Source organism: Microcebus murinus, chromosome 6 (genome assembly GCF_040939455.1).
Source record: "Microcebus murinus isolate Inina chromosome 6, M.murinus_Inina_mat1.0, whole genome shotgun sequence".
NCBI classification, from domain to species: Eukaryota; Metazoa; Chordata; class Mammalia; order Primates; family Cheirogaleidae; genus Microcebus; species Microcebus murinus.
In genome coordinates this window covers 31,255,483-31,280,617 of record NC_134109.1, presented here as the reverse complement: position 1 = coordinate 31,280,617, position 25,135 = coordinate 31,255,483, and the positions used below count along the sequence as shown (strand labels likewise).

At 45.4% G+C, this 25,135-nt stretch overlaps 1 protein-coding gene across 3 annotated transcripts in view; it reads left to right on the top strand.

The window, feature by feature from the left end:
- SMOC1 (SPARC related modular calcium binding 1) overlaps positions 1-25,135 on the top strand; it is a 206,018-nt gene that overhangs the window by 138,548 nt on the left and 42,335 nt on the right. For all 3 annotated transcript variants that reach the window (XM_076003910.1, XM_012781181.2, XM_012781179.2), the window contains 2 exons: positions 12,895-12,994; positions 15,127-15,174. In XM_076003910.1, coding sequence (XP_075860025.1) covers positions 12,895-12,994; positions 15,127-15,174 — 148 coding nt within the window. The remainder of the gene's footprint in view (positions 1-12,894; positions 12,995-15,126; positions 15,175-25,135) is intronic.

Sequence of the window (25,135 nt, the reverse complement as noted above, 5' to 3'; positions counted from 1 at the left end):
GGCTTCTTTTCCTCAGCAGACTATTTTCAAGGTTCATCCACATTGTAGTATGAATCAGTACTTCATCCCTTCTTGTTATCAAATACTATTCTATTGTATTGATATGCCCCATTTTGTGTATTCATTCATTGGCTGATGGACATTGGTGTTGTTTCCATTTTTGGCTATTATAAATAACGCTCTTGTAAACATTTGTGTACATTTTTATGTGCACATATGTTTTCAATCCTTTTGGTATGTACCTAAGAGTAGAATTGCTAGGTCATGGGGTAACTCTATATTTAAACTTTTGAGGAACTGACAGGCTGTTTTCCAAAGTGGCTGTACCATTTTACATTCCCAATAGCAATGTATGAAGGTTCCTACTTCTTCATATCCTTGTCAACACTTGTTATTGTCTGTCTTTTTTATTTTTACCCTTTCTAGTAAATGTGAAGTGGTATCACAGTATGGTTTTGATTTGCATATTCCTAATGACTAAGGATGTTGAGCATCTTTTCATGTGATTTTTGGCCATTTCTCTATCTTTGGAGGAATATCTATTCAGATCTTTTGCCAATTTCCTAATTTAATAATTCATCTTTTTATTATTGAGTTGTATGAGTTCTTTATATATTCTAGATATAAGACTCTTATCAGATATATGATTCATAAATATTTTCTCTAATCCTATGGGTTGTCTTTTCTTAAAAATGTTCTTAAAATTTTTCCTTTGAGGCACAAAAGTTTTCATTTTGAAGTCAAATTTATCTTTTTTCTTTTATTGCTTATGCTTTGGTTGTCATATGTAAGAAACCATTCCCTAAGACAAGGTAACAAAGATTTACTCCTATGTTTTTTTCCAAGGAGTTTTATGGTTTTAGCTCTTATATTTAGGTCTTTGATCCATTTTGAGTTAATTTTTATGCATAGTGCAAAGTAGAGATTCAACTTCATTCTTTTCCAAGTGTTTATCCAGTTATCTCAGCACTACTTGCTGAAAAGACCACCCCCCCCCCAAATTGTCTTGGTACTCTTGTCAAAAATCAGTTGACCATAAATGTGACTGCTTATTTCCAGACTCTCAATTCTAATCCATTAATTAGATGTCTGTCTTTCTGCCAATGCCACACTATCTTGATTACTATAACTTTGTAGTAAGTTTTGCAATCTTCTTTTTCCTTTTTAAATGCACACTGAGATGAGTGTTGTTCCGCACTCACCGGTGCGGTGGATGCCAGCTCCCTTCACTAGCTCAGGGCGTCTAGGAGGGGGAATGCCCAGGAACCTGTAGCCTGTGCTGTGGTCCAGGGTTTTGTGACTGTATAGTGATCTTGGTTTGACGTTTGCAGGGGAAGGAGAGAAAGGTGAAAATTGGGTGTGGGAAACTCTTCTCACCAAAGATGAGACTTATATGTCTCCAAGAGCTCTCAGTCTTCAACAGGCTAATATTTCTTCTCTGAGTCTATAGGCAGGGAAGAGATTTCTTTTTCAAATTAGAAACTGTGGGTTACAGGGAGCCTTTTCACCTTCCTGCAGGAGGTCTGGATGGCATATATTAATAATTTTCAGTGAGTAAGCAATCTAAGTTATGCAGTTATGAATTTAAATTTTTAATTTTATAAATGATGGCAAGAACAAGGCCTGTTCCATTCATGTGCAGGAAGGATTTGTCTAGGAAGTGACTCATCATAATCTCTTGCATGTGGCAGGAGCCACTACTCTCATCTTTTCAATGGGGAAACTGTTACCCCTGGGTTACCCATCAGGTGCAGGGCTGGGCAATAAGATGAGGGTGGGTGGAGCACGCTTTGTGCTTAGAACACTGCATCCACTGTGCTCTCTGGGGACTTGCCTATTCCAACGACTGTCCTACTGTTCAATGGCTGTTCAATAGCCGAAAGGCCACTATGCATCCTCTTCCAGACCGGCTGGCATCCTTTGCTTTAGAGCAAGCATGCAGGATTTGGGTGCTCCCAGATGGGCATCTGAGCTCCCTGTAGCCCTTGGTGATTCTGTGCCTACAGTTCGTCCATTGTGGAAATGAAAGGAGAGAGCTCTCGCTGGTGTCTGCAGCTGCTCTTCCCCGAGGGGGTATACTTGGAAGGGAGGAAGAGCGGGAAGCCTGCCTCTCTGGCCTCCCTGCTGCCTCTGGGAAAGGAGAGGCTCTGAGATGGGAGGCTCCAATCACTCTCTCTGCTATTCTTTTCTTTTTTTTAGATAATCACCATCGTCATCAATACCACTTTCCTAACTTATACACAATGTATGTGCCGGGCTGTTTTATACATGCCCGACACGTATTAACTTATGTAATCCTCTGCAACCAGGGAGGTGAGCGCTATTACATTCCCATGTTGGAAATGAGGAAACGGAGCCCCACAGAAGCTGACTATCTTGCCCGGGGTCACGCAGCCCGCAAGTGGTAGTCAGGATGCAAACCCAAGCAGCCTGGCTCCGGAGTTTTAGGTCCTAACCACTAGTCCACCCTGCCTCTCTAAAGGACATTGCCATCCTTTAAAGTGATGTTGCCAAACTAGTGCATATCCAGGAGGGTGACCCAGGCGAGTAAGGTCAGGAAATTATGTCACATGAGGGATATTCATTCAGTGGAGACAGAGATGCTTGGTATGGAGATGAGAAGAATCAAAGATGGATGGAAAAGAGATGACCAAAGGGATACGTGAGAGCCAGATTCCGACCTTCATCTGTGAATAACCTTTTACTGTTATAGTCCCACAGGGCTGACGCGGGAGCACTGAGTAAAGTCTGTAAAGACTAGGATTCTGATTCAAAATAGGGAAGCACTCTTTACAAGTAGAGTAGTCTGCAGATGGAATGTCGGACTCTAAGAGGACTTACCTTCCCATCCCGGGAAGTGGGCAACCAAAGACCAAGTGGACGTCCGCAGCAGTGCCATGGGGGTGGGGGAGGGCATGCATCTGCCTTGGGAAGGGGTTAAATTGATGACCTCGCAGGAGGAAAATGCCATACGACTTTTTAGGATTTTATGAGACAGTCACTCATGTCCAATCAGGTGGTTAGGAACACACAGTGGGCCCACTTATTCTGGAAACTTCCAGGCAGAGCCACTGATACGTACACTTTTAGGGCGATTGCCTCTGCACTGTGAATGCATATAACATTCCAGGAAGTGACCCTATAGGTCAGCCTATAGGGTCAGATATCTAAATATCTGCAAAATTGAAGGGATCAGAATTTTTTTCCACGTCAAAATAGGGAAAGATAATATGAACACAGGTGGGAGTTATGAAGGCAAGAAAGTTTGATTAAAAGTGAAGTTGGACATGGAAATCAAGAAAAGGCTTCGACTCCTGTGGGCCACCTTTGTCCCACCACCAGCCAAATTTTTCAAGGTTCTGATCTGAACAAATCTTAGGAGGGACTTTCTTATTGGGTATTTCTTAAACATAAAAACATACTAGATATTTTCTCCCCAAGATGCAAATGAAAGTAAATGAACGAGAGGTGCCATATTTGCTTTTTACAAAGCCTGGGCCGTTCTAGGCACCGGAGGGGCAGGAGTCAAGAAAATAAGGTTTCTTGGGTCCCTGATGCTCTAACACTTGGGTTTTTAAAATATCTTTATATGTGAGTTGAGGGATGGTGTCCAAACGTTGTGGAAAATGTAAAAAAAAGATCTTTCACCATATACTTGGAATAATGGCCTGACAACTAGGTACTATTAATAGTTTGTAAAATTCAACCTTACTCTTGAGCAGCAGACGTTCAATTTATAGCAGGGTTGTAGAATTGTGGGCCTTCCAGGTTAAAGGAAACTTCAGAGCTATCTGCTTCATCTTTTCCTTCCTCTCCCCACCTTGCTCCTGAGTCCAGGGCCCAGGTTCCATAATTTCTCCCAAGTAGTCTTCCACCTTCTGCTTGATTGCCACCAGAGACAGGAAGCTTATTCCTGCAATGATGAAATCCATAATGCATTTTGAGACAATTTTGTTGGAAAGCTCTTCTTCCCGTTGACTTCAGAGCTGCCTTCCTGTAATTTCCATCCGATGACTCACTCTAGTTCTAGCTATGGGACTTACAGCATCCATAGAAATCCCACTTTCCACAGAAATAGCTGAAGACTAACATTATTATATTCTTGTGACATTGTCTCATTAGCCAACAAATTTTTCTTTTTGCCCTGGCAGAAATCCTTAGTTCTGTCACTCATTCCCATATTATAGGGATTTATGTCTCTTTCCTCCGGGCCTCTTTCTTCTAAATCTAGTTTTCAAGGCCCTTCTTAAAAAGCAGCCTTCCCCAGACTGGACACAAGATTTCAGATGTGGCCACGAACAGCCTGGGGGGGAACGGGGCTGTCTCTGGTTCTGAACACACCACTTCTAACTCATGTCATGTTGGCAGCCGTATCACACCATCAACTCATAAAAAATGTAGCTGACAAAGACTCCCATATTTAGGAGGATTTGAAATTGAAGGATTATCTTGCTTTCCTGCATCCTCTCTTAAATTCTGGCAAACGAGGTAAATACTCTTACAGGAAAATTCTTCATTCCCCAACAGACAATCCTCCCTAGACTTGGCATAGAGTAGGAGACAATGCCTACAGCCAACAAGAACAGCAGTGCTTTGAGGCTATGGGCTAGATCCTCTCTGCAAAAGGGAAGGGGAAAAAGATGAAATCAGTGTGTGCTGAGTATACCCTACTCCTGACACTGTTTTAGACGCTTCACATTTCTTGCCTCATTCTGTCTCCTCAATAACTTTCAAGGTGGTAGGCTCAGAGAGGTTAAGTGACTTTGCCAAAGTCACACAGGTAGTAGTAAAGATGTTATATAAACTCGGTTTTTTTTGTCTCCAAAACTATGTTTTTCCTTCCAGATCTTATTGCTCCTTAGCCAAACCTGACTAAAGATGAGGGAGAAATTTGTGGGATAATCTTTTCCAAATGAAGGAAAGAATAGCTCATGCTAGACAGACCAAAAGGATTACACCATCCCTTCCTTCTCTTCCTCTCTTGGCTTCTCATGGCAGTCAGACTCTCTTTCATGTGTGAAATCACCCAGAAGATTTAATGCTGTAGTCACTAGATCCATGCATTCAAATACGATGTCACTAAAATAATGGGAATAGAGAAACTTCGTAAAAAAGTATAGTCACAAGGCCCCTTGTTACCAAATGCCCACCTAGAAAAGTACTTGTTTCTTGAGTAGTGATCAATGCCAGAAAAAGTGGAGTGGGATGTTTCCTTTAGAGCAGTGGTTCTTGAAGTGTGGTTCCTGGCTGAGCAACAACAGCATCACCAGAGAACTTGTTAGAAATGCAAATTCTCCAGGTGACTCCAGGACTAGTGATCCAGAAACTCTGTGGGTGGGGCCCACAATGGTTTAATAATTCCTCCAGGTGAATCTCATACATACTTAATGAACAGTGCTGTCCTGAGGCTTCTGGTGGAGAGAGAAGTTCTGGACAGATAAGTGGCCATCTCAATTGATCTGGAGACTCAGTCTTCGAGCCAGAACCCCTAACACTAATGGAAAAACACAATTTCTCAGACATTCTGCAGGGAATGCAGCCCAAAGGAAAACGGGGCAGCTGAAAATACTGCCCTGAAGCCAAGTAAGGGTTTGTGGAAGTAGGACCAACAGTAAGATGCTTAAGTTTCACTGTTCATTAGGTTAATCCAAAGACCCTGCTAACTGATTGGGAGCAATAGGAAGATTAAAAAGAAAAAAAAAAACCCAAACAATCTCATATTCCCACTGCCAAAAGAGAGTTAGAAAAATATCTGCATGGCTTCTGCTTTTAGTTTACCTTTTTCTCACTAGGAAATATTCATGTACAGGATAGTGGTGATTTCATTACAAGTTTGGTAGTTGCTAAGAATGCTGATCAAGCCTGTCCCTTTGTGTATGGTTCATGTTTTCTATTTTACAAAGAGGCACAGAGAAATAGATGGGGAGAATTTAAGCCACGAGGTGAGAAGGCACTATGCCTTGGTGGCATCCCAGTTGTCCTTGAATGGTTGAGACAATTCAAGATGGATTTCTTAACAAATATATAGCTCAAGAAAGCATTACAAAAAAGAGAGGAGGGATCATTCCTGGAAGGAAATTATTTCAGGCATAGTGAACTAAATGATAGCCTGATATCTGGACTGTAAAAATATTATATAAATTTTCATTAAATATGAAATGTCCGATTTTGAATCGAAAGTGTGGTTTATTATATCTCAAACAAGAAGCAGTACAATTAATCAAAGTATGCACCTAAATTATCAACACAGTGTTGCCATCTTAACAGTAGCTTATTTATGCCAGCAGAGAAGAAGCCTGGAGAGTGAGTGGTGATGAAATTGCGAAAATCGTTTTCCACAGCTTGTTGAGAATTGAATATTTTTCCTTGCAAGAAGTGGCCCAAAGCCTGGAAGAAGTGGTAGTTAGTTGGTGCAAGGTGTGGTGAATATGGTGGATGACAGAGAATTTCCAAGTCCAGCTTCTGTAGTTTGAGCAGTGTTGTTTGTCCAACATGTGGTTGAGCATTGTCTTGCAAGAGGATTGGCTTGTCTTTAGTGCCCAATCTCAGCTGCTTAATCGCAAGCACCCTCATCATTTCATCAAACTGGTTGCAGTAGACATCCGCTGTAATTGAGTGACCAGGTTTCATGAAGCTGTAGTGGATAATACCAGTGCTGGACCACTAAACAGACAGCATTAGCTTTCTTTGATGAGTATTCAGTTGTGGACTGCATTTCAGCACTTCATCTTTATCCAACCAGTGTGCTGAACGCTTGTGATTGTCAAAAAGAATCCATTTTTCATCACACATAACAATATGGTGTAGAAATGGTTCTGCCTTCATGTCGTGAAAGCAAAGAAAGGCAAGCTTCGAGATGATTTCTCTTCTGGCTCTTGTTTAATTCACGCGGAACCCATCTATCCAGTTTCTTTAAGTTGCTGATTTGTTTCAAATGGTTCCAATATTATTGCAATAGTGATGTCAAACTTGCTGCCAATTCACACGTAGGTTGAGATGAATTTGCTTCCTCTACAGCTTTCAGCTCATCATCACCCACCTTGGTCTCAGGTTGCCCAAGTGGTTCATTTTCAAGATTAAAATCACCAGAATGGAACTTCTCAAACCATCGATGTACTGTGTGTTCATTAGCCACATCCTTCCCAAACACTTCATTGATATTTCAAGCTGTCTGTGCAGTGTTGGTTCTACCATGGAACTCATATTAGAAAATAACATGAATTTTTAACTTATCCATGGTTTCACAAAAATTGCTCTAAAAACATTTGAAAGATAATCACAAACCAAACCATGTGTTTGAAAGACTGAGGATGTACCTTCATAATAGAAAGAAAACAAGAAATGTCAAAGTGAAATGTCAGAGATAACAGCTGTCAAATTTAGTATTTAAGGATACCGGACACTTCATATTTAATAAGCTAATAGCAGGACTGGGCAAAGCAAAGAAATACAGCAATACACCAAGGCTTTGCAGTTCATTATGCTGCAGCGTCCTCCCTACTCCCCAGCGCGTTTCAGAGAACACTAGGACCATCAGAGATGCTCCTCACACAAAAGTTCGGGGAGGGTCCCCTAGTTTAATAAGTTTGGCAGTTGATGCAAATGGTATCTTAGAGCTAAATCACCAATTGATTTAAGGCTAGGAGAAGTTCTGCAGTAAAGAAATGTTTTAAGTTTGTTTCACCCAGTATTTCCAGAGTTATTTGGCATTATCTCCCATAACTCCTATGCACGCCTCACAGAGCGCCAGCTGCGTTCCTCCGCGTCTATCACAGCGGCAGTAGTAAAGGCAGGGAGGACCGCAGCCCCCCATTCCTGGAAAAAAAGAGAAGAAAATGGGCTCATGCAGGGAGACTGGTTTCATCTGTGGTTTCCTAAGGAGGTAGGGGTGCTTGGTAGGAAGGAGAGCAAAAGAATAAGCTACTTAACAAAGAAGCTACCTGGGAGGTGAGGTCTCACCCTTGCCAGAGAAGCCTCCAGAGAACAGCCAAGGGGCCGCAGGCCAGACAGCAGGACGGTGGGGCCTCCGTTGTCCATTCCAGAAAAGGCCTCTCACTCAAACTGCAGCAAAAGACTCTCTCCCAGCTGCCTCCCCTATGAGCATATCTGATATTTATCCCCCTACCCCTGCTATTTGCCAGAGAATAACAGTTGTAAACACTCCCTGTGCCTCCTCCCCCACCCCAGGTCCGAGACATTTCCATGTGCCAGTACTAGCTATTGGGACCATGCTCCTTCTCTGTCTCTGGGCCTCAGTTTCCTCGTTTGTAAAATGTGTGGGTTAGATTGGTGACCTCTAGGCTTTCTCTCATCTCTGTCAAATCTGAAATTTTATGAGCATTTGGATATCGGGATTCTAATCGCCTGTGCTTTATCTACTAGCTGTGACCTTTGAACAAATAGCCTCTGCTCTCTGATCTTCTCCTGTAAAGGACTGGCACACAGGGCGACTTTGCGGCCCACGGGCGCTAACACTTAGATCGTCGATGGTGACCGAAAAGCCATCGTAAAAGTAGAAGGCGGTGTTTTCCATCTTGGGCACGGCACCCGGAGTGGTAGCTGTCTGTACACAAGGTCCATTTGCCTTCTCTGTTTTTCTCGGCCTTTCCTCCCATTCACTCGTGGGGCTGCATTCTCCTGGGAGCTGCTGTTTGCCCCTCTGGGCCATCAGCTTTGCTGGGAGTGCTGGTCTCCCCCATTCTTCAGGTGTCCGGGAGTTGGGCTCATGGTGAAGATTAGCAGGCTTAAAATAATTTCAGATTTGTCTTAATTTGGACAGAGTTTGACCTGAAATATACCACTGGGCTGTTTATGTAAAGGGATTCTTGCCAAATCTATTAAAGTAAATGAGGCAGAGATGAAACCTACATATCTAACACATGGTTTTAAAGTACCTTTAGGGAACACCAGTTACATTCAGCTGTATAGTTATAGCACAAGCAGAAAGAAAGAAAACTTCACTTAAGTTGACAAGCAAACACTTTTGTCCTTTAAGGAAGACCCGTCGGTTGAAACTTCAGCCTTCCTAGTATGCTCCAGAGTGGGACAGAAGCAGATTGCATGGTTTGTGTCTGTAACCATGTGGAGTTTTGAGAACTGCAAGATACTAGAAATGGCCGATCACCTCATCAGTTCCTCTTGGCCCAGGTTTCTCCCATGGGTTGGGTCTGAGAGTTGATCAACTTGAAGCTCTCAGGGGAAGCAAAGAATATGAGTTATTAATTTAAAAGAATAAGTTCTCAAGGGAGGAAGCCAAGCCAGGGAGAATTTATGGCTTGATTGTATGTATGTAAATTATCAATTCTATAGAATTTACACCGCGATTGCGTTTCTGCAAGAAGATTTGCTTCTCTCTCCTGAGAGTAATAGAACAGTTTTTACATGAAAACAAACTTCTCCTTCCTCCACCCAAAGTTTTTCAAACTTTTTGCTGATTTCAGATTGTCTGTCCCCCCCCTCCCCCGCCCTGGCTGCTCAGAATAGGATGTTCTTTCGTCTCCCTGAGATAATCTAGCTCTGGCCTTCTTGAGTGCACAGTTAGCTTGCTGAAAAATAACACAGTGATAATAAAAATAAATAGCTAAGGCTAACTGGGCACTTACCCTGTGATCTAAGTGTTTTATTTACATTATCTGATTTAATTCTCCTAGCAACTGAAATTGGTATTATTATCATCATTATTATTACCTTCCCTTTTTAAATAGATACAGACAGTTTGAGGCTTAGTTTGATTCAGAAACTTTCTGAGGCTGCAGAAGGAGTGAAGTGGTAGAGCTGGAAGTTAAAGAAGGCCAGCTACAGTTTGTCCCCAGACTTGTTTTCTGCAAAAAGACATCTTGAAAATTCCCCAGGAAAGCTTAAAGACAACCTCTCAATTTAGCATCCTGGGCTGATTCACCCAGGGCTCCTTCAGCAGAGAGATTTTGCTCAGACACTTCCAAAGTCCCTGTAGTCAGACCTGCTTGGGTCTTCCCCACCTTCTTTTGCTTATAGCTGTCCTGCCTCTACAGCACACCTGGGCTAGGTGTGCCCGTCACTGTGTACCCCAGGCCTCAGAGGAACATGCCAACAACTCCTCATTTGATTTCAGTTTTATAGCACTTGGAAGGAGCTCCCAGCTGGAGGATTTCATAATCCGGGGTCTGCTCTTCGGAGCCTGGACTGAGGAAAATGCGGAGGGCCCTGGGGAGAAAGGAGCTGTGTTGCCTGTGGGCCAGCTGAGAACGTGGCCCTTGGGACCTCCGATCCCAAGGTCAGATTGTATCCCCTGGAACAAAGCTTTGGGTTTAGCCTCTTACGCATTTCGTTCCATCCCCAGTAGCCGTGTCTGGTGGTCTGCGCATGCCCCAGAGGAGGGGGCTTTCAAATCAGCCCGTCCTCTGCAGTCTCCTTGACTACAGTGCCCAAATCCAGCGGTGCAGCACAGCCTCAGGTGCTCGGCTTTCGGGGCACAGTCCTCACAGAGAGAGAGGCCTGCTTGTCTGTGGGAGCCAAGGGCCTGGGAGTGAGTCAGCCGGGCTGCCCAGCCCCTGGGACAGGTCTTCCCAGAGGTGATTATTGGCCAAAGAGGAGAAAGCAGCCAGCCAGGCCCCATTAAAATGCTGCCACAGGTGAGGAATTGTCTCTGGGAAACATTCCCTGAAGGGCTGATAGCATCTGAAGGGGTCAGCTCCAAGTTTCTGGCAAGTGTTTCCCACCCAAGCCCGCGGAGGTCACTAGAGGAGCTCTGGCCTGTGAGGGGGCCGGCATGCCAGGTGTTTCTGGCACAGCTGAGAGCCAGCATTGCTGCAGCCACTCTGCGTCTGTCCTTCCCTGCGTGCTGGGCACTGGGCTCCCTCACCAGAGCCCTCCAAGTTTGATGCTGTGATCCCCATATCATAGATGAGGCTCAAAGACTTAAGTAATATGCCTGGTTTGTAACTGGCTGGACCAGGATTCAAACATGGGTCTGTCTGGATTTTTTTCCATTCCACCATTAGGCCTCCTTGGAAGGGAGCGCTGACCCAGCCCAAGATATGGATCTTGGGTGAGCATGTGCCGTAGCAGCCGTGGCCATGAGAAGAAGTGGAGTGGGACATGGTGCAGAGCAAAGGCATTGAGTGCCGCTGCCTTGCATAGATGGGAGAGGCGAGTGCCTCATTAAAGCCCAGCCACCTCACTGGTAGGAACGAGGGCTCTCCATCTTGTCTTAGCCTGATTTCTGTGGGTAGGTCCATATGAAACAACTCGTCTTAGGGGAAACTGTGGGGTGTTTGGTACCCACGCAAGAGCAGAAGTCTTTTTGTAGCATTTCGCATTAGTGATAACTCTTGGATTTCACCCAGGCTGTCAGATCTCTTTTCACTCTGTTCCCTTCTCCACTTCACCACTCAATTTGTATGCTATTATTGTCTAGCCTCAATTCCAATTCATCCTGGATTCCAAGAGACACATTTTTTCGCATTTTAATATCTTTGCAATTGGCACACATCTTGTAATTGGGATCTACATTTAATATAGTGGGGCTATTTAAATTGATGCTGCATTTTTAGAATTGATGGAGACCACGAATTGAGGAAATATGATAATTCATGCCTTTATTCAACCCATCAATCACCCACAATAAATGACAGGCATTACGCTAGATGCTGGGAATGTGGAAATAACTAGTATGTAGTCCTTGAGGTCACAGTCTTGAGGGGAGGGAGATGGACCAGACAAATTGACAGTTAGAGCTCACTGTAGGAAGGGCTGTGAATTCAGGGAATGCAGGATGAGCAGAGGATGGGAGGAAGAAGGGCAGGGAGGCAGGGGAGACTAAGAATGCCTTGAAGAAAAGGTATATCAGGAAGGAAGGTGGGGATACAGAGGGGTTAGGCATGGGCTGGGGGTGGGCTGGGGAGTGGTATTCCAGACAAATGGAATAGTTGGAGCAAAGGTTCAGAATCATGAGAAACTAGGGTATTTGGAAGCATCAAAGGCTTCACTGTGGCCAGAGTGGAGGGTGTGTGTGCAGACTGTGGATTAAAATGAGGCTGCAGAACAGGAAGAGATCACAGAGGACCAGGGGCACTGTGCACATGAGTTTGACCTCCACCCAGAGTCCAAGGGCGAATCACTGAAGGATATTAAGCAGGGCAGTGTGCCTTGTGTGTGTTTAGGAACTCCGTATAGAAAGCAGGTGGGAAGAGGATAGCGGGATGGCGTGGGAGGAGGCAGGTAGGGTTACAGCTATTGGAAGAGGAAGAAGAGTTACCCTGAAGGATGCAAAAAGCCTCATTTCCCTTTATCATTCCCAGGCAGGTGGACCTGGCCATGGAGGCTTGGGGAAGGTGCAGCAGGGCTTCTAGACTTGACTTAACTTTGCTCTTGCCTTCACCCCACCACGTGTGCCCTTGTCTCAGGAAAACTATGTGATCAGTGGTCAGGTTGATCTACGAATGGATGCTGGGAAAAGCTAGACAAGGAAGAAAAGCTTACTACTTGTCTCTACTTGTCAAAGAAGTATCATATCAGCCTACAATGGTGACATTCCAACTTGAATTTGCCAAATTAATTCACTAATCAGAAAATTTTACAATTGGATGGGAGTATGTACAGGAATTGGTGAGAACCATCTCAGGAAAAACACCGTGGTCACATCTCAGTGTGATATCAGATATTAAGTGTGAAAAGTCATAAGAAAGAAGCAGATAAATGGCTGTGGCTGTGCATGGGAGTCACACAGCAAACACATAGTGAGTGCTGTTGACTGGCTGGTCCACCTGTAAGAGATGCTCTGCAGACAGATGTGGGGGTGAGGGGTGGAAGGTGCTCTTTCACCATATGGGGGATACTTTGAAAGGTGTGGGAGATGATTCCTGATGTTGTGACCCAAGACTTACAGTTTTCTTCCCTTCCCACTTCCCTGAACAGGTGCAGTGCCATACTTACACGGGGTACTGCTGGTGTGTCACCCCAGATGGGAAGCCCATCAGTGGCTCTTCCGTGCAGAATAAAACTCCTGTATGTTCAGGTACCGTAGGGAGGGGCGGGAAGAATGAAAAGGGTTGGGGAGAGACCCCTTGGTTGGTCTCCTGTATCTTGTGGGGGAAGCTTCGTATGGTTGTTGGTGGTTATGAACCCTTTTCCAGGTCAGGGAGAATTCTGCTCTAACACGCGAATCTGTATATGCCTGCGTGCATGTATTTATTGATTTTGAGTTTAGGTTTCTGGTCCAGTGCTCTTTTCCTAAGCATTGGCTATGATCCCTAGAGCTAAGATGGCATGTAAATTATTGACTTGTGTGCTCATTCTGATCGCTAGTGGCTCTTGAAGTGCTTTATTGAGATGGATTTCGAGACTGCGAGGGAGTCCAACATCAAAGGCTATGGTCATCAATTAGTGATGTCTGTCATGGGCGCAGGAGACGAGAGTGGCGGCTTGTTTGCCATGTATTTGCCACCCTGGAAGAGTGTAATGTAGAGTAAGGGAGCACTTCCATAACAGGCCCTTACATCTGGCTGGTCATCGGCAGTGCGTGGGGAATTAAAAAGAACCCATATGTCGAGGCTCCCCTTGTATATTCTGATCCAGTAGGCCTGGAGTGAGACCTGAGGTCCTTATTTTTATGAAGCTCCTCAGGTGGTCCTGGTGATTAGACAAGTTAGGAAACCACTGCTTTATAGTGATCTGTTAGGTTAGTCTATAGCAGAAGTTAAGTCCTTTCTATTCCCGACTTTATAAGCATAGAGAAATTTTGCTCTTTGGTCAATTTCATGGGATTGTGGATTATGGATTTACACAGCCCCATACTGCCCACCTCCACCCAGACTGGAAGGGACTCCAAGTTGCTTCCTTAATTCACTATGTGGCTTAGCCTTCTTTTAAAAAAGACTATGTCACCCATCAGCCGATTCATGTTTCTCTATGTCTGTGTGTATAGAGTTTTACTGACTTTCTTCTTTTTCATTTTAAGTATAAACAAAGTATAAAACATTATGGGAAATTCCAAAGTCTAGTGGTCTTGCTATTGTAACTTTCCCCCTTTTTAATTAATTTATTTATTTTCACAAAATTTATTCATTTCTACTTGCCCTGCTATATAAAGAGAAAAGTAAGTGGAAAGGGCAGTAAGAAACTACATCAGGAAACCAAAATTTGCAGGCCAAAAAGGGAAGTTTACTTTATTTGTGGTTTACATGGAAACTGGAAACCTTAATTGGGGTTGGGGTGGGGAGGGGCAGGAATTAGCTCTCCTTGCAAATGACCTGGAAAGTCTCATTTAAAGCAAACAAATGCACTAGAAACAAGCCATGCAAGGTAATGTAATTGAATTCTCACAAAAGTGGTATATGGAGAAGGAGCGTGATATGGATTAGGGAAATATAGATTCTTTCTTTTCTTTTGTTGGTGGGACTCTATAGAGCCGCTTCCATGGGAGAGCTGGCTATAGCCTGCATGTGTGGGGCTGGGCTTCAGGGAGAGGACAGGTGCCACAGGGCTGGGACTGGAGGATGGGGTGCACATGCCATCCCAGGATCTGCAAATGTCAGGCCAAACACACATGCTGCCCCCTCCTTGAGGAACAGGCTGTGTCTCGAAAATTGTTTCCATGCCTCAGACTATTTTGGCCCATTCTGTACAATTGGGCCAACAATTTTCTACTTAATGCAGATGGAAAATTGCTGATTTCCTGTCCTAACCAAGCAAGGGATGTCAATCATTGCATTTGCAGTACGGGGGTTGGGGGGGGAGGTGGGGAATGGGGCTCTTTTCACTTGGCCCTTGCTGACTTGATGTGGCTCAGAACATGGAGCTGATGAGAAGTCAGGGAGATGGGGTGGAAGGTGAGGGACAGATACCGGAATGTTCAACTGGGAGTTACATGAATGTGGAATTTTGTAAAAATCTGGTTAAGACTGCTGCCGGGGAACCTGGAAATCATAGTTCATCTCCACAGTGCTGGGTTATCAATGACATTGATGTTAAACAAACCCCACTCGACAAGTGTATAGGCACTAACTTCGTATATAATATCCCTAGCTGTGTATACAATGCAAAACACACCACCATATGCTCATAACATCAGGCTCTGCCAACTCTTTGAAAACAACCGACCATAATGTGTTCTGAATGGCTATGTTTTTGTTTCCCTTCTCACCCAAGGTTCAGTCACCGACAAGCCCGTGAGCCAGGGTAACTCAGGAAGGAAAGGTGAGTGGAGTTTTATGCTTTATCTAAATGTTTGCTTCTTGAGCCAGTCTGAGCAGGCATTCTTAGAAAAGATATTTGGAGCCTGGCTGGGGTGAAAGCTCCAAGTGCTCCCAACAAGTCTTCTCCGTGCTCTTTCTGTGTCCTCCCAGAAGCACCGGAGGTAAGTAAGGCTCACACAATGACGGAGCCCATGCTCCCAGAATTTTCGAGGAAGGTGGGTGAGTCTAGAGCCCAGAGCTGGCAGGGACCTTTAGAAAGTGAGGCCTGAGAATCTTGGTTCCCCGAGCAGCTCTGCCAATTGATGACCAGTGTAGCCAGAATTAAACCAAAGAGGATGGATGAGGAAGGTAGAGGGGCTCACATCTGCCCCTGGCTCTCTTGTTTTGTAAATCTGTCAGAGCTGGTTTTTCCCCACGGATTCTCCTTCGTCACTGTTCTTGCACATCCAGATTCTCTTCACTGAGGCCCGGCTGGGCATATGACCTGTGTCGCTGTTATCCTGACATTCTGAATAACTATGCCTTTGAGTCCAATGGGACAAGGAAGATGTGCATGAACACAGGAGATATGTGAAATGTGAGTGTCCACTGCTGAACCTTGTCACCCATTAGTATATAGCTTTTGTGATGTGTGCTATGTGGCTTCCAAAATTTTAATTTTTCTTTACCTAGAACAACATTAAATAGCAAATTAAAAAACACCATGAAAAGTCAAGAGAGGAAGGCTATGGAAAAGAGGATAAAGCTTTATATTTAAGTGCCTGTAAGGGCACTTTTCTCCTGCTTTTTGAATAGAGGATTGTGCATTTTCGTTTTACACTGGGCTTTACAAATTATGCAGCCAACATTTGTCTGAGCGTTGTTTAGTGGACAAGTTGATAGATATGAGCAGTAGGTCTATGGAATATGCTGATCATAACTTTCTGTGTGGAAGACAGTTTGAGGCCTAAGATTCACGGAGACTGGCCTTCAGGACAGCATGCACACAGAGAGCTGGTGGTTGCATGGAAGCAGCTATGTATTCCACCCCATGTGCAGGTACTCCAGAACTCCCATCTCAGGCTGAATTTGAGACTTCCCACCTGCATCAATAAGGCCTTGGGAACTGCATGCTCATCAGAGTCCCTGTGGAGAGTTGGGCCTGCCGAGGGTCACTGTGAAGGTCACAGGCTTATCCTACACACGTAGTTGCAGGGGGACCAAGGCAAGGCTCTGGACCTGCCCTGAGTGCTTATGCCATGGGGATGGGAAGAAGAGGCAAAGACACCTGCTCTGAATGCAGGAAATAAGAATCTGGAGAACCTGCTGCCCCAAGATGCAGGTGCTCCGAAAATACATAGAAGTAGAACATGGAGATGCCACCACCCACCAGAAAACATGGACCAGTGGGCTGGATGGGTGCTCCTCTTCCCCTGGGCAAAAATGAATAAGTGGATGACAAGGAGGGAGCAAGTACCTTTTCAGGCCCTTCCCAGGGCATGGGGGGACAGCCATGAGTGTTGCTGATTCCCTCCCAAGTGGGGAATTGGGGAGAGGGGTCTGCAAAGACCTGAAATCAACACTGAATGGTGCTTTTTTACTGGGCTGGGACAGGAAGTTGCCTTCAGTTTTGCTTGTTGCAGCTGAAATCTTCAGAAACATCACCTTTGTTCCTGCGTATGAGGTCCTGGGGGTAGAAAAGAAAAACTGGCAATCATGTGAAACTGACCACCCAGATTTCCACTCGCCTCCCCCACCTGCCAAGAGGAGCTGAGTATAGGGTGCTGAATAAGGCATATGCACCAAAAAAGGCCACCCGTGGGATTTCGGTTCTTAAACTGGACAGAGAAATCCTACCAGGTCGACGCTGCTTTTCCCCTGGGGGATAACAGTGCAAGACAGACCCGTGGACATCCCAGGCTCCCATTGATCGATCTAGCAGGAAGAGGGCAGAGGGGCTGGGGATGTCAGTTTACAATAAACAGTAGTGAGCAGGCTTTGCTCCTTTTTAGCTCTAGGGTCAGTGGCCAGAGCGTGATTCCTCTAAGGGTGATGCAGGAAAGAAGGGGTAGAATCTGACACCTCATCTTGGAGGGATGAGTGGCTGACAGTTCCCAACTCTTTGCTCTCCTGCCCTGGCTGGTTCCCTCCTCCCAGATGGCTCTGCACCATCTCTTTGCTGCACAGGTCAGGACAGGGGCCCTGTGGGGTGGGCAATGCTGGGACTCACCCTCCCCTGGAGTCTTGAATTCTGCCCAGTGGCCCTTCTTTCCCTCTGATTTAGAGGCTCCGATTAGGCCCTGGATCCTCTCCTCTTTGTCTGCCGTGGGCGGTGCAGTGAAGAGCAGGTTCGGGCCACCTGTAGGAAGGGCCACCTGAAGCCACACCTGTCCAGGAAGCCGAGGTTTGAATGGGGACAGGGTGTGAGAGGGCATTTGTAATATCCTGTGTCAACCCGCCAAGGTTCCCCTTTCAGCTGCCACTTAAGAATGGAATGTGCTCTGGAGGGCAGCAGGTGGGAAGACACAAAGGCCCCTTGTCTGAGCTGGTGCCCGCACGTGGGTTCTCCTAGAAGGCATCTATCTCCCTGCCTGCTGCAGAGAGATGCTGGGCCTGGCCCTTGTGTAGGGGGAGGGGTATGGCCAGAAAGGAGGTGAGGCCAGAGGTCTGGGGTCTGAGGGGGGTGGGCAGCTGGGCAAGGACCGGACCCGCCCTTTTCTTTCCCTGCCCTCTTGCCTTTTTGAATGTGCTCTACTGACAGGGCTGGGAGGATCGGTTCTCTCCGCCTGGACGGAATGAAAAGATGTATTGTGCAGCCACGGAGAGTCTGGTTGCCAGCCAGGAATTGGTCTCTGAAGGAGAGAAGGAGAAAGGCAGAGTGAAAGGAGGCTGGGGGAGGAGGCCCCGAGAGATAGTAAGAGGGAGGCAAGAGAGAGGGAGGCCAGGTGGTAGCAGGTCACAGCCTCTTGGCCTGGGCAGGAGGCCTGGGTTGCTGCGGTTGCTGGGTCTGCAGGTGTGGGGCCCGAGGACAGAGGTGGGGGAGGGAGGAGGAGGCTGTTATCTTACCCAGATGCACATGTTCCAGGAGGGGCGGGAGGTCAGAACTTCAGACTATTTACTTAATCCCTTGGAATGTCCTCTCCTCACTCTGTTCTTTGGGCCCCTTGTGTTTAACGGACTCCTTTATGGGCACATGTGTGGTAATTAACACATGCGGTGTGGGTCCTGGGCCATGTGTTTGAGTTTCAAATATCCATTGATCTGGGACAATCCCATCCTGGCCGCCCCCTCCCCTCCTCCTCCTCTGGTCCTGGCCCTGGAAGAGAGATGTGAGGGTGTGTGTGCCGGGGGTGGTGTGCACGTGCATTCACATGTGTTTTATTATGCTCACACGTGTTTTGTTCCTGCTACAGAGGAATATCTGAGCAGAGGAGGAGGGCCCCACACAGCCCCTTTAGCCTTGAAAATCTGCGGCTAAAACAGTTGAAGGCTGCAGAAGCAGAGATATAGGTTACGTTTGGTTTTCATTGAAGTGGTCTGAAGGAAAGTAGCTAGGAAGCAAAATGTATTTAGGGGGCAGGAATTTGTCCTGGGTAGCTGACTGCACCAAGGCCTGTGGGTTTTCCCGACTGGCCTCTTTTTGGGGTCTTGATGCTAATTACTGCAGGTGATTTGAGGAGCTCCCAGGATAACTGAACACAAAGTGAGTGGCTGGGCCCGGCCTTCATTGCTTGTGAGGTTCAAGGAGGGAAGTTCTTAGCCTCTGGGAGGGTGAGGTGGGGGGTGGTGATGAAGGAGTCAATGAGAGAATAGGGACAGCACTTGTGACATGGTTTCTGGCAGTTCTCTGGGAGCTTTTGTCTTCTGAGTGCCCAGAGTTGCAGAGCCCTGGGGTGATCCTGTGATAAATGGCAAGTGAAAGTTTAGGGTCATCAGCAGTTTTCTGCCCTTTGCTTTTTCCTTGTAAGAGATCTGGGAGTTAGTTGTTTAAGGAAAGTGAGAGAAAAATAAAAACATTAATGAACTCTACTTAAATTTCCTGCATGGGCTTCTGTATTTGTCAAGCCAGTCATAGAGAAGGGCAGAACTTCCCAAATCCAACCCATCTTTAATTTGCAGAGACTTATTTTAAAAATCTCCCGCTGGCTATTCCATAGCTGTGCTCCAAGTAAAGAGTGAGTCATATTTATTTCTCCAAGGTCCCTGTCTGTGTCTCCAATTTTAGACTCTATCATGGAGCCAGGTCTAAAGGTTGGTGCCAACTTGGAGACCTTGTCGCTCAAGTGATGGATCAAGCAGCCTGAAGGGGCAAGCTTAGGGCAGGGGTGATGGGCAGCGTGCATCTCAAAGGGGACCGTGTGGCCCCCAGCCTCCTCCCTCATGAGTTGTTAGCACACCTGAAAGAGGGTGCTTCATGGCCCTGAGCCTGGCCAAGGTGTGCTGCGCTGGCTGTCGAGGGTCATTCCACACGTGGAATGTCACGCCAGCTCACATGACTCCAGCCTCTTCCCAGCTACATTTTTTTTTTCTCTTTCTCTGGCAGCTATGGTGGGGAGGGCGCTGGATCTGTAGTTGATCTCTCAACATTGCCATCAGATGGCAAAGGTCTGATCATCTACCAGGCCGGGCTGGATTTGGATGGAGGTGGGCAGCTGACGACCTCCATGGTGTTGGCTTATGCTCACGTTGCCTTTCCCCGGGAAGAAGCTCTGACTCTGTGCCTGCTGAAACAGAACCATGCGTAACCAGCTCCAAGCCCATGAGAGGCAGCACTTTTGTGTTCTCTGTGCATGTTGCTGCTGCTTTCTGGTGCTCTGAGCCACCTCGATGACCAAGCCTGGTATGTCACTATTCCAGCTTTGCAAAGATCAGTTTCAAAAAGGGTGTGTACGGGTGCGCTTGAGTGCTCACGTGCACTCGGGGCCTCCCTCTGTCCAGCGGTTCACTGTTCCTCCAGCTTGGCTCCATCCACTCCACCGCCTCCAGCTTGGCCCTTATTCTAGGTCTTTGAAGGAAAGTTTGTGCATGGAGAGTACTGGACTAAGAGTTTGAATCCCCGCCATATCCCCATCTCCAAGGACTGGAGAGAAAAGGAGATTTAGGGAATCTGAAAACCCTCCTAGTCATAGATTCATTCAAGTCCCTTGTGGTATTGGTAACCATTGGTATTTTATACACAGTTCTTTTATTCAATAAACATTTGTGAAGAACTTACTAAATGCCAGGCTTATTGTAGTCACTGAGGACCTGGTGGTGAGTATGAGTCCTGGTCTCACCTAGTGGACCTCACATGCTAATTTTCTTAACTTTTTATTATGGAGTTTGTCTTCTGGTGGAGGTAAAGCCTTCTGGGGGAGCAGCAGACTTCTAGAAGATCCGGGAAGTTATCACCTCTGCAGGAGAGAGAAGGCAGGTGACCCCCTCTGCCAAATAGCCCTACCTGGTAGCCCCTGTAGCCAGAGCCCAAGACCCCTGGAGGAGGCTGCCTGAGATGAGTGTAGCTTATGGCCAAGTACTTTGGACCTGCAACTGGTACCTTTGTGGGGCCCCTGAAGTCCAGATGAGAAGGCTCAGAGCACGTCAGGCCAGTTAGAATACATTCTTTTGCTCGTTGTCCCTTGCCTGAGTAGGCTAAGTTCCAGGGGTGGCACAGCAACTTGGAGAAAGGCAGGGATAGGGGCACATGGATAGACAGGCCTTGGGGCCACTTATGACTTCTTATCTCCGGCTCCGAGGGCCGTGTGTCTTCTGCAGTAATGGCCAGGGAAGTGTCACTCTCAGGTCCCATTGCACAGACCCTGTGCCTGTAGAAAGAAACATGTGAGATTCAAGGGCTGCTTATTTTCAAATTTCTATGGAAAGGCAATGGAAATAAAATAGCTAAAATGATTTTTAAAAAGAAAAATAAAGTGGAAGGAATCATTTTACCTAATTTTAAGATGTATAAAGCTACAGTAATCAAGACAGTGTGGTATCAATGAAAGAAGAGACAAATAAATCAATGGAACAGAATAGAGAACCCATAAATGGATCCACACAAATATGGCCAGCTGATCTTTGACAGACGTGTGAAGTCAATTCAATGGAGGACGGACAGTCCTTTCAACAAATGGTGCTACAGCAATTGGATATCCATAGACCAAACAAACAAAACCAGTAAATAAATATCCCAAACTCTCAACCTAAACCACTTTATTTATTTATTTTTTGTTTGTTTGTTTGTTTTGAGACAGAATCTCACTTTGTTGCCCAGCCTAGAGTGAGTGCCGTGGCGTCAGCCTAGCTCACAGCAACCTCAGTCTCCGGGACTCAAGCAATCCTATTGCCTCAGCCTCCAGAGTAGCTGGGACTACAGGCATGCACCACCATGCCCAGCTAATTTTTTGTATCTATATTTTTTAGTTGGTCAATTAATTTCTTTCTATTTTTAGTAGAGATGGGGTCTCACTCAGGCTGATTTCGAACTCCTGACCTCAAACAATCGCCTGCCTCGGCCTCCCAGAGTGTTAGGATTACAGGCGTGAGCCACCACACCTGGCCCTAAACCACTTTATACAAAAATTTATTCAAAATGGATCATAGACTTAAATGTAAAATGTAAAGCTATTAAAACTTTTAGAAGAAACCATAGGAGAAAATCTTCACCACTGAAAACATAATCCCCCCCAAAAAATAATAATAATTAAATTGACCTTTAAAATTTTCTCTGCAAAAAACTGTTAAGAGAATAAAAAACTACAGTCAGGGAGAAAATATTTACAAACTACATATCCAACATAGGACTTGTATCTAGAATGTACAAAGAGCTCTTAAAGCTCAATGGTTACAAAACAGTTTTATTAAAAAATGGACAAAATACACGAATAGACATTTCACCAAAGCAGATATACCAGAGGGCAAATAAGCACGCAAGAAAGTTCAACATCATTAGTCTATAGAAAATGCAAATGAAGACCATAGTAATAGATCACTACCTATCTAATAGAGCTAAAATAAAAAAAAAGTGACAATACCAAATGCTAGCAAGGCTGCAGAGAAACTGGACCACTCATACATTGCTGGTAAGAATGTAAAGTGGTACAGCCACTCTGGAAAACACTTTGGAAATTTCTTGAAAAACTAAACATACATTTACCATTTAATCCAGCAATTGCACTCCTGAGCATTTATTCCAGAGAAATGAAAATTTATAGTCATACAAAAAAACCTGTACTTGAACAAGAAGCAGCTTTATCTGTAATAGCCCAAAATAAAAAAACCCCAGCTGTCCTTCAGTGGGCAAAACAGACTGTGGTGTGGTAGTCCAGCCCACTGCGTGGTTTCCATTTCTGCAGTTTAAGTTACGCACACTCAACTGTGGTCTGAAAATATTAAATGGGAAATTCCAGAAATAAACAATTTATAAGTTTTACATTGCAAGCTGTTCTGAGTAGTGTGATGAAATCTTGAACCATACCATCCTGCTCCATCCCATCCGGGGCATGAATCATCTCTTTGTCCAGCATATCCATGCTGTCTACGCTCCCCACCTGTCACTTAGGCTCTGTTATCAGATCAACAGATCACAGAAAGAAGGATGAGTACAGTATGATAAGATATTTTGAGAGAGAGAGACCATATTCACATAACTTTTATAGCAATATGCTGTTATAATTATTCTATTGTGTTATTAGTTATTATTATTAATCTCTACTGTGCCTAATTTATAAATTAACTTTATCATAGGTATGTATGTATAGGAAAAAAACAGTCTATATAGGGTACAGGACCATCTGCAGTGGCAGGCATCCACTGGGGTTCTTGGAAGATATCCCCTGTGGACATAGGGGGACTATTGTGCAAAAGTACTCAGCAATAAGTGGAAAAGTACTCAGCAATAAAAAGGGATGAGCTGTTGATATATGAGCAACAACTTGGATGGATCTCCAGGGCATTATGCAAGTGAAAAAATCCAATCTCAAAAGGTCATATGCTGCATCATTCCATTTATATAACATTTTAGAAATGACAAAATTATAGCGATTGGAGAACAGATTAGCCGTTGCCAGGTGTGAGGGATGGGGTGGAAGAGGAAAATCGTGACTCTGAAGGGTAGCACGAGGGGGATCTCTGTGGTGACGGAGTAGTTCTGTACTGCTGGGTGGTGGTGATCACCAATCCACGCATGGATAAAATGGCAGAGAGAGAGCCACACACACACATAAATGGGTACATGTAAAACTGGTGGAATCTGAATAAAGTCCACAGATTATACCAGTGTCAATTTCCTGAATTTGTACTACAATTATATTAATATTACCTGTATAATTATAGATTACTCAGATAATTATGTTAACTATAAAGATGTTACCACTGGGGGAAACTGGGTGAAGTATACACGGGACCTCTCCGTGTCATGTTTACAACTTCCTGTAAATCTCTAATCACTTCAAAAGAAAAAGTTGAAAAAGAATTAGCAGAGCCTTCTGTGCGGACCCAGCCCTGACCTGACTCCTCTATTGCTGGTGCCTCCTTTTTCTCTTTTACCCTCGGCCTGCCTTTTCCACCAACCTCATGTCCTTGCTCTCATCCAGGGGAATACAGAGCCGGAGGATGTGGGAGCTGCTTGCGAAAAGACAGCTTTAAGCTTGTTTTAACTTCTTTTGGGAGGGAGCGTGCAGGTGGGTAAATGGAATGCAGAACACTGACCTGTTGCTTTGCAAAGGACCCTGAGCGTCCAGATCGCTTCTGCTCTCACCGGTCAGTGGTGGGGACAGTTCACAGTCCATTTCTGAGCCTCATGGGCCATAGGGTGTGCCTCTCAGGGAATGTTGAGCTTGACTGACATTCCATCCTTCTCCTGGTGTGACTCAGGCCAGCTTCTTAAGGGACTTTGGCAAATGGGCACAGTTGTCTCTTTATGATGCCCAGAATGAGACTCTACTTCCGCACGGGGCCCTGAGCCACATGCTGAAGGGGATGGTGGTTCTGGCAGAAACATGGTCCCTTCAAAAGCAAGAACCTTCCAGCACTTCTACCAAGCTGAAGTTTATGTATTTTTTTTTATGGATAGACAATGGCAGCCTGAAAGGATATGAGTTAGTCACCAGTGATGAACAAAGTTTGGGAGGAGCCCAAGAATTGAAGGGATCTTGGGATTGTTGAGAGACCTTCCGAATCTCAGGATGGGGGTGGTGGGTTTTTTTTCCCTCATTCTCCAAGGCTCCTCAGTCTCAGAGACCCCAAGAGATGCCATTAATACAGATTTCTACTCTGGCCCCTTTGAGACATTTGCTTTTGAAGGACCTGGAAGAGAAAGCTCTTTGTATGTGGTCAGAATAAACTCATTGTACACTGGAACAATCACCTCCTCAATGGACTTGCCAGTCCCTTGAAAGGCTCGGCCTGCTTCCTTGGACCTCTTGGGCTCCATTCAGTCCCTTAAGCACACCAATGTTTTTGGGTTTTTGTTTTGTTTTGTTTGTTATTCTGAAAAGTCTTTCCCTGAGAGCGGGTCGGAGCGGATCAACATTGTCCTCGGCTGGGCATTTATCTCTCCTCGCCAGCGAATGTCAATCAGGAATCAAAAAGCCAAACAGAGGAGGCTTTGAACGGTGTCATCGGGGGTCGAAGTGACTTCCAGCTGTCTGTGCGTGGGCCAGGCCTTCTCGCAGGGCAAGGAATTGTGCTGTCACACAAACCCACTGTCTGTACGGGCTCACAGAGCCTCTGTGGGGGCTTTGGCTTTCTGGGGCTGCACCTGCAAGGACAAGGCATGGTTGGGGGTTGGGGACTCCAAGAAGACTAAATGCCATGGCTCTGGGCCTGGGCAGTTTCCAAAACTGCTCACTGCCTCTGGGACCTTGAGCAAATCGCTGATTGCACTGAGGCTCCATTCTCTCTTTATCTGCCTAGCAACTTCCTGCACCCTGGCTGGTGGTGAGAATAGATGAGGAAAGCCACCTGCCAGAAACCAAGTGTTGCAAAGTGTGGTATTACTATTA